Below are 10,088 nucleotides of genomic sequence, written 5' to 3' on the forward strand. Positions count from 1 at the left end.
TAGATGGTATAAAAAACAGTATATACAGTGGGGAGAACAAGTATTTGATACACTGCCGATTTTGCAGGTTTTCCTACTTACAAAGCATGTAGAGGTCTGTAATTTTTATCATAGGTACACTTCAACTGTGAGAGACGGAATCTAAAACAAAAATCCAGAAAATCACCGATTTTTAAGTAATTAATGTGCATTTTATTGCATGACATAAGTATTTCATCACCTACCAACCAGTAAGAATTCCTGCTCTCACAGACCTGTTAGTTTTTCTTTAAGAAGCCCTCCTGTTCTCCACTCATTACCTGTATTAACTGCACCTGTTTGAACTCGTTACCTGTATAAAAGACACCTGTCCACACACTCAATCAAACAGACTCCAACCTCTCCACAATGGCCAAGACCAGAGAGCTGTGTAAGGACATCAGGGATAAAATTGTAGACCTGCACAAGGCTGGGATGGGCTACAGGACAATAGGCAAGCCGCTTGGTGAGAAGGCAACAACTGTTGGCGCAATTATTAGAAAATGGAAGAAGTTCAAGATGACAGTCAATCACCCTCGGTCTGGGGCTCCATGCAAGATCTCACCTCATGGGGCATCAATGATCATGAGGAAGGTGAGGGATCAGCACAGAACTACACGGCAGGACCTGGTCAGTGAGCTGGGACCACAGTCTCAAAGAAAACCATTAGTAACACACTACGCCGTCATGGATTAAAATCCTGCAGCGGACGCGAGGTCCCCCTGCTCAAGCCAGCGCATGTCCAGGCCCGTCTGAAGTTTGCCAAAGACCATCTGGATGATCCAGAGGAGGAATGGGAGAAGGTCATGTGGTCTGATGAGACAAAAATAGAGCTTTTTGGTCTAAACTCCACTCACCGTGTTTGGAGGAAGAAGAAGGATGAGTACAACCCCAAGAACACCATCCCAGCCGTGAAGCATGGAGGTGGAAACATCATTCTTTGGGGATGCTTTTCTGCAAAGGGGACAGGACGACTGCACTGTATTGAGGGGAGGATGGATGGGGCCATGTATCGCGAGATCTTGGCCAACAACCTCCTTCCCTCAGTAAGAGCATTGAAGATGGGTCGTGGCTGGGTCTTCCAGCATGACAACGACCCGAAACACACAGCCAGGGTAACTAAGGAGTGGCTCCGTAAGAAGCATCTCAAGGTCCTGGACTAGCCAGTCTCCAGACCTGAACCCAATAGAACATCTTTGGAGGGAGCTGAAAGTCCGTCTTGGCCAGCGACAGCCCCGAAACCTGAAGGATCTGGAGAAGGTCTGTATGGAGGAGTGGGCCAAAATCCCTACTGCAGTGTGTGCAACCCTGGTCAAGAACTACAGGAAACGTATGATCTCTGTAATTGCAAACAAAGGTTTCTGTACCAAATATTAAGTTCTGCTTTTCTGATGTATCAAATACTTATGTCATGCAATAAAATGCAAATGAATTACTTAAAAATCATACAATGTGATATTCTGGATTTTTGTTTTAGATTCCGTCTCTCACAGTTGAAGTATATCAGTGTATCAAATACTTGTTCTCCCCACTGTACATATGAGATGAGTAATACAAGATATGTAAACATTATTAAAGTGGCATTATTAAGTAACTAGTGATCCACTTATTAAAGTAGCAAATTATTTCAAGTCTATGTAGGCAGCAGCCTCTCTGTGCTAGTGATGGCTGTTTAACAGTCTGATGGCCTTGAGATAGAAGCTGTTTTTCGGTCCCAGCTTTGATGCACATGTACTGGCCTCGCCTTCTGGATGGTAGCGGGGTGAACAGGCAGTGGCTCGGATGGTTGTTGTCCGCGCGTACACAGAGACACACAGGCACATACACATGCACTCACACCCACACACGTATTACAAGAAAATATCTGCATCTGGCAGAGTGTTTGTCTTGGAAACCAGCTATTACTAAGGAGAGAGTAATTGTGTGTTTGTGTGTTCCACAGGCTCGTAAGAACAGCCAGAGTGAAGCTGTGGCGCTGCAGGCTATCCGTAACGCCAAGGGCAACAGCCTCTGTGTGGACTGTGAAGCACCTAGTTAGTCAACTCATTCATTACTGTTGGTTGTATCTCACTTTGCGGCTCTCTTTCTGTTTATTCAATTTCTCTTTCCTTTCGTGCTCTACTGCTTTTTCTGCTTTCTCATCCATCTTACTGTCCAGCTAGCGCATAATGTTCTGAGGACCATATGTTTCTTAGAGCTTGACGAGAGGGTGGTTGGCCAATGGTTATTTTGTATACAATCTTCCCACAACTTTCTGGGAATGGTGCAGGATAGTTGCTTGGCTTTGGAAAATTCTCAGCACATTTAAGAAACTTGACAAAATCATTTTCTTGGTATTTCATTAATATAACAGAATTCCTAAAAGTTCAAACATGGTTACATTTAATTTTGATAATGTTCTAGGAACTTTCTCCAACTGGTTTGACATTGGGAATGTTCTCATAGTTCAGAGAATATTAAGAAGCAATGTTCTTCTGTGGGAATTTCAGTGCTAAAGCATAATGTTTCCTACAGGTTTCCTCATGGTTCAATTTAAAGTTATGTTCTTAAATTGTTCCAAGAACGTTTAGAAACAACGTTCTTCTGTGGGAATTTCAGTACTAAACATAACGTTTCCTACAGGTTTTCTCTTGGTTCTATTTAAAGTCATGTTCTCAAATTGTTCCAAGAACGTTAACCATAAAAAACAAACTTTTGTAATGTTCAGACAACCTAAGAATATGATTTAAAAACATATATTCAGTTCTGAGAATGTTAAGAAAACTTTCCATAAAAACCACAAGAAAACTTTACTAACGTTCAGAGAATGTTCTAAGAATGCTATTTAAAAAAAGTATACATTCCATCCTTAACATCAACAAAACTCTGTCCTCAGTCTTGTTAAGTGTGTTCAGGTGTGGTCGCCGCACCCACTAATTGGCCACACTTGATCTTAATGAGTGCTTGTTTCTTTTTAAATGGGGTCTGTTTGAATAGACTAAAATGAACAGCTTTGTATGCGTAACAAAACGTGGACTAATTCCATGGATAGAGAACAGAAGATTATGCCGTGTCACAATAAAAAAAAAATATGTGTTTGCATTATTAATGCCTAAAGAAATTAATTTCCATGTGTCCTATCTACACTTGGAGTTCCAAAAAGTTAACCCAAAATAAGCTATTAGTGTTATTAAAAGCCTTATTGAATTCAGTGAAGTTATTCAAAAACCTCTGAATAACCGAGAATTTCAGTTCTCAGGGTGTTAATAAAACCTCCCAGGAAAACTTAAGGAACTATAGTTCAACATTCTCAGAACATCCCTGCAACCTGAAAATAATTATTCCCAGAAAAGGCTAAATGTTCACTTCTGTTCTCAGAACGTTTAAAATTCTTTCAGTTTTACTGGTCAGGAAACGAATGGCTTTGTTCCCACAACCAATGTGAAACCAAAAACATACATTCCCACAACTTCCATAGAATCAAATGTGCTAGCCGGGTGATCTCATTGAGCTTGGTTTTCAGTGGGGGTGGAACCTTTCTCCATCATGGTTGGGGTCAATTCCATTTAAATTCCAGTTATTTCATTCCAGTTCTCTTCAATGGAACAATGGAAATTTTAAATAGAGTTTGGTTCACTTTTTGAGGTGACAAAAATTGAAATTGACCCCAACACTGTTCTCCATATCCTTCCACTCTTTCTCCAGTGTAAATCCTACTCATGTAGTTGCAACCCAGAATAGAAATGCATTGTAATACCAGTAATCTAGTCCCATCTCTGTTTATCCTATGCATGCAGTTTCAGGCCGGACTAAAACTGTACACGTTTTAGTCTACTATTTAGTGTGATCCCAGACCCTGCTGTCTCCCCTCTCTCAGACCCAACATGGGCCAGTCTGAACCTGGGGGCTCTTATCTGCATTGAGTGTTCAGGGATCCACAGGAACCTGGGCACCCATCTGTCCCGTGTCCGCTCTCTGGACCTGGACGACCTGCCCAGAGAACTCACCCTGGTGCTGGGCGCCATTGGCAACCACCTGGCCAACAGCATCTGGGAGGGACGCACACTGGGCCGCCGGAAACCCACACCCGATGCCACCCGGTAGGAGGACTAGGGATACTGGAGGACATGGGATAGACACTGGGAAACAGAGGATAGGACAGGGGAAGGGGACACTTAACGTGTGAATAAGTGGCAAGTTTGATGGACTGCAGTTGTAGTATTAGTTATTGTTATTGTAGAAGAGTTGCATTGATAGAAGTGTTAGAGCTAATAGTCGTAGAAATGTGAAAGTAGAACTAGTAGTGTGTGTAGATTCGGACTACATACACATGCCTGTTCACACACTCTGTTCCCTTGGTAACTGTGTGTGTGTGCCTCTGTAACTGTGTCTGACTGGTCCCAGAGAGGAGCGGGAATCGTGGATCCGGGCCAAGTATGAGCAGAGGCTGTTTGTGGCTCCGCTGGTCCCGCCCTCCCCCTCCATGTCCCCCAGCCAGGGAACAGAAGTCAACACGCTGTCGGCCCGTCTGCTGGTGGCCGTGATGGAGAGGGACCTCCCCCGCCTGCTCCTCCTCCTGGCCCACAGCACCAAGGACGACATTAACGCCCCACTCCGCCCAGGGGGTCCCCTCTCTCCTCAGCCCCCTGCTGCATTCCCCAGCTCTCCCATGGGGGGATCCCCCCTGCCGCCCCACTCAGCGCTGCATGCCGCCTGCCAGCTCGCCGACGTGGTCATGACCCAGTTGCTGGTCTGGGTGAGAGAACGTCCCTCCTTTAGTCTCTTCATCCTTCTTTTCCATTTTTTGTCATTCATCCACTCATGACACTACAGCCAAAGAATGGCAGAAATGTCAAATGAAATGTTATGTCACATGCTTTGTAAATAACAGATATAGACTAACAGTGAAATGCTTTCAAGCCCTTCCCAACAAAGCAGAGTAAAATAATGAAGAAATACAATAGAGAAATCATAGAAAGATAATTACACAATGAGTAATGATAACTTAGCTACAGTGCCTTGCGAAAGTATTCGGCCCCCTTGAACTTTTCGACCTTTTGCCACATTTCAGGCTTCAAACATAAAGATATAAAACTGTATTTTGTTGTGAAGAATCAACAACAAGTGGGACACAATTATGAAGTGGAACGAAATTTATTGGATATTTCAAACTTTTTTAACAAATAAAAAACTGAAAAATTGGCCGTGCAAAATTATTCAGCCCCCTTAAGTTAATACTTTGTAGCGCCACCTTTTGCTGCGATTACAGCTGTAAGTCACTTGGGGTATGTCTCTATCAGTTTTGCACATCGAGAGACTGACATTTTTGCCCATTCCTCCTTGCAAAACAGCTCGAGCTCAGTGAGGTTGGATGGAGAGCGTTTGTGAACAGCAGTTTTCAGTTTTTTCCACAGATTCTCGATTGGATTCAGGTCTGGACTTTGACTTGGCCATTCTAACACCTGGATATGTTTATTTGTGAACCATTCCATTGTAGATTTTGCTTTATGTTTTGGATCATTGTCTTGTTGGAAGACAAATCTCCGTCCCAGTCTCAGGTCTTTTGCAGACTCCATCAGGTTTTCTTCCAGAATGGTCCTGTATTTGGCTCCATCCATCTTCCCATCAATTTTAACCATCTTCCCTGCCCCTGCTGAAGAAAAGCAGGCCCAAACCATGATGCTGCCACCGCCATGTTTGACAGTGGGGATGGTGTGTTCAGGGTGATGAGCTGTGTTGCTTTTACGCCAAACATAACGTTTTGCATTGTTGCCAAAAAGTTCAATTTTGGTTTCAACTGACCAGAGCACCTTCTTCCACATGTTTGATGTGTCTCCCAGGTGGCTAGTGGCAAACTTTAAACAACACTTTTTATGGATATCTTTAAGAAATGGCTTTCTTCTTGCCACTCTTCCATAAAGGCCAGATTTGTGCAGTATACGACTGATTGTTGTCCTATGGACAGAGTCTCCCACCTCAGCTGTAGATCTCTGCAGTTCATCCAGAGTGATCATGGGCCTCTTGGCTGCATCTCTGATCAGTCTTCTCCTTGTCTGAGCTGAAAGTTTAGAGGGACGGCCGGGTCTTCGTAGATTTGCAGTGGTCTGATACTCCTTCCATTTCAATATTATCGCTTGCACAGTGCTCCTTGGGATGTTTAAAGCTTGGGAAATCTTTTTGTATCCAAATCCGGCTTTAAACTTCTCCACAACAGTATCTCGGACCTGCCTGGTGTGTTCCTTGTTCTTCATGATGCTCTCTGCGCTTTAAACGGACCTCTGAGACTATCACAGAGCAGGTGCATTTATACGGAGACTTGATTACACACAGGTGGATTCTATTTATCATCATTAGTCATTTAGGTCAACATTGGATCATTCAGAGATCCTCACTGAACTTCTGGAGAGAGTTTGCTGCACTGAAAGTAAAGGGGCTGAATAATTTTGCACGCCCAATTTTTCAGTTTTTTATTTGTTAAAAAAGTTTGAAATATCCAATAAATTTCGTTCCACTTCATGATTGTGTCCCACTTGTTGTGGATTCTTCACAAAAAATTACAGTTTTCTATCTTTATGTTTGAAGCCTGAAATGTGGCAAAAGGTCAAAGTTCAAGGGGGCCGAATACTTTCGCAAGGCACTGTATATACACGGGGTACCAGTACCGAGTCGATATGCAGGGGTACGAGGTAATTGAGGTAGATATGTACATAAAGGTAGGGATAAAGTGACTAGGCAACAGGATAGATAATAAACAGTAACAGCAGTGTATGTAATGAGTCAAAAGAGTTGGTGCAGAAAGGGTCAATGTAGTTAGTTAAATAATTAACCAATAGCTACCCGGACTAACTACAGTACTTAGCAGTCTTATTGCTTGGGGGTATAAGCTGTTCCAGGTCCTGTTGGTTCCAGACTTGGTGTATCAGTACCGCTTGCTGTGCGGTAGCAGAGAGAACAGTCTATGACTTGGGTGTAGTAGTGTGACACTTCCCGAATGCACTGTATAGCTATTTTTTGTAAAATATTCAGACCCCTTCCCCTTTTCCACATTTTGTTACGTTACAGCCTTATTCTAAAAATAATCTACATCATCAATCTACACACACTGCCCCGTAATGACAATCTACACACACTGCCCCGTAATGACAAGGAAAAACAGGTTGTTAGAAATGTTAGTAAATGTATTAAAAATCAAACAGAAATACCTTATTTACATAAGTATTCAGACCCTTTGCTATGAGACTTGGAATTGAGCTCAGGTGCATCCGGTTTCCATTGATCATCCTTGAGATGTTTCTACAACTTGACTGGAGTCCACCTAGGGTAAATTGAATTGGTTGGACATGTGTATGTCAGAGCAAAAACCAAGTCTTGAGTTTGAAGGAATTGTCTGTAGAGCTCTGAGACAGGATTGTCGAGGCACAGATCTTGGGAAGGGTACAAAAAAATGTCTGCAGCATTGAAGGTCCCCAAGAACACAGTGGCCTCCATCATTCTTAAATGGAAAAAGTTTGGAACCGCCAAGACTCTTCCTAGAGCTGGCTGCCCGGCCAAACTGAGCAATTGGGGGAGAAGGGTCCTTGAGTGCCCTAGGTAGAGCCCGGACTGGAACCTGATCGAACATCTCGAGAGACCGAAAAATAGCTGTGCAGCGACGCTCCCCATCCAACCTGACAGAGCTTGAGAGGATCTGCAGAGAAGAATGGGAGAAACTCCCAAAATACAGATGTGCCTAGCTTGTAGCGTCATACCAAATATTTAGAAATATTTGCAAACATAAAAACCTGTTTTTGCTTTGTCATTGTGGTGTATTGTGTGTAGATTGAGGATTTAAAAAAAATCAATTTTAGAACAAGGCTGTAACGTAACAAAATGTGGAAAAAGTCAAGGGGTCTAAATACTTTCCGAATGTACTGTACATGTTTTTTTTATCCACTACAAATTTCAGCTGAATCTTATTGCCCGCTCTCATTCTCCATTTCTCTCCCTGGTTGCAGTATGGCAGTGATGTGAGGTGTCGGGACGCCCAGGGGCAGACGGCACTCACGTTGGCGCGTTTCGCTGGAAGTCAAGAGTGTGCCGACATCCTCCTGCAGTACGGCTGCCCCAACGAGCCGGCCCCCTCGGTTGCCACAACGCCCAGCCTCTCAGTCGCCACGACACCCAGCCTTTCACGCAAGAGCAGCGCTGCCAGCCTCAGCCGCAGCTCCAGAAGAGCAGTGTCTTAATGTGACAGGGGTTAGAGCGCACTGTGTGAAAGTGTAAGTGTGTATGTACGTGTAAAAGGGTGAGTACATGCAATATGTGTATGTGTGTGAGAGAGAGGTTGTGTGGGTGGTGCATGTGTGTTTGTGACCATATGCATGCCAGGGTAGCTCTAGTTGAAGGGGAAGGCTGTGTCATCACAGTGTCCTCTAAAAGGAACCCATAAAGTCACACCAGGACGTAGTCCCAGACCAGAAGGACTGAATAAACAAGCAGCCAACACCATCACCACCCTTAGTGGTGCACGGGTCAGCTGTTTATTCACCCACACCGGCCCGCAATTGTTAAAAAAAAACATCCGCCACCGCCCAACTATATGTGATAAAGTGAAAATCTGAGGCCTGACCCTAACCCGCAAATATATAAAATGTTAAAAGCTGTAAAAACTACCCAACATGTTTCTGATAACATTTCAGTTCGGCTTGGATGCATATTTTATGTGGTTGAAATAGGCTACTATCAGCTTTTCTGATGCTGATAAAGATAGGAAGTTTACAGACGGTCCCTAACCACACATTCATTCTCTCAAGATGCTGAAATAAATAAATAATATTTCTCCACTCCAGTCAAAATGTACATTTGGTGTATAATTTCACAAGTTAATATTATATTAGGCGGTTATAGACCTATATTCAGTGTGCATATTTCAGGATACTATTCCATTTAAAGGTCCAGTGCAGCATTTGTATCTGTATTTCAAATCATTTCTGGATAACAATTAAGTACTTTAGTGTTATTGTTTTCAATTAAAATGGTTAAAAAGAAACAAAATTGACTTCTTAGCAAAGAGCAATTTTTCAAGAAGAATTTAGCTAAGACTGTCTAGGAGTGGTTTGAGTGGGGAGGTGAAAACAGAAAATGTGCACTTATTGGCAGAGAGGTTTGGAACTCTTGTCTATTAACTAATTTACCACATGATGATGTCACCACGGAAGGCCAAAACTCCCTCCCACCAAAACAGGCTGAAACTTCAGGCTGTCTTTTCAAACAGCTCTTACACTAAAAGGGCAGTATCATAATTTTCTAAATTGTACAGTATTATTCCAACTTCAGTGTGGAAATATATATAAAACACAAATCATGTTTTTTGACTGTACTGGGCCTTTAACCCATCTGAACAGTAGCCTATAGTTCCCTTGATGTACCATTTTGAAGTCCTCCTCTTGTGACTGTCAAATTTGTATAGCACCTCACAATCACACATAATAGTTGGCACTGCTATCATCCTCTTTTACCACTTCACCAAATCTTTCCCAAACATCAGGCTACTGTTCTGGCCCTTCTATTTATTTTCAACTCTCCATTTTGCAGCTCGTCTCTTATTTAATTAAACTCCAATATTGTCCTTTTTGCCTCAGTGGATCAACGTTAACTTTTTCTGCTTAAGTTCGCAAAAGCTTTTTACGATTGCTGTGTATTCAGAGAGTGTACAGTTAGGCCCTAAAGTTTAGACTTAGGCTACACTCTAGCACCAGATTTAAAAAAAAACTAAAAACTAAATGTAGCCTATAGATATGAATTGCACAAGAATTATATATTTATGGATTTTTTTTATGCATTGTTTATTCAACCCGCCTGCCCGACCTTCAGCCACGCAATATTTAATTGCCCTAAACTGCAGGGACTGCAGGTTATGAGTCAACCCACACATCACTAACCACAGTAAAGCCAGGAGGCAGAACTCCCTCTAACTTGGCTCTGTGTGTGTGTGCATGCATGTTTGAAAGAGAGGGACGGGTCTAGTCAGTGGGGTACCTTGTCCCCGCTATGGCGCTGATCATATATACTCTTCCAGGCTCACCTCACCACTGCTCGGTTGGACCTTTTTA

The 10,088-nt window shown here is 42.8% G+C and overlaps 1 protein-coding gene across 4 annotated transcripts in view; it reads left to right on the top strand.

Annotated features, from left to right (window-relative positions):
• LOC106565449 (arf-GAP with GTPase, ANK repeat and PH domain-containing protein 1) overlaps window positions 1-10,088 on the top strand; it is a 75,149-nt gene that overhangs the window by 63,448 nt on the left and 1,613 nt on the right. For all 4 annotated transcript variants that reach the window (XM_014132599.3, XM_014132600.3, XM_014132597.3 and 1 more), the window contains 4 exons: window positions 1,961-2,051; window positions 3,875-4,097; window positions 4,402-4,753; window positions 7,992-10,088. The exon at window positions 7,992-10,088 is cut by the window's right edge and continues 1,613 nt beyond it. In XM_014132599.3, the coding sequence (XP_013988074.1) occupies window positions 1,961-2,051; window positions 3,875-4,097; window positions 4,402-4,753; window positions 7,992-8,222 (897 nt within the window). In that variant the 3' untranslated portion in view covers window positions 8,223-10,088. The remainder of the gene's footprint in view (window positions 1-1,960; window positions 2,052-3,874; window positions 4,098-4,401; window positions 4,754-7,991) is intronic.

Source organism: Salmo salar, chromosome 12 (genome assembly GCF_965601325.2).
Source record: "Salmo salar chromosome 12, fSalSal1, whole genome shotgun sequence".
Lineage (NCBI taxonomy): Eukaryota > Metazoa > Chordata > Actinopteri > Salmoniformes > Salmonidae > Salmo > Salmo salar.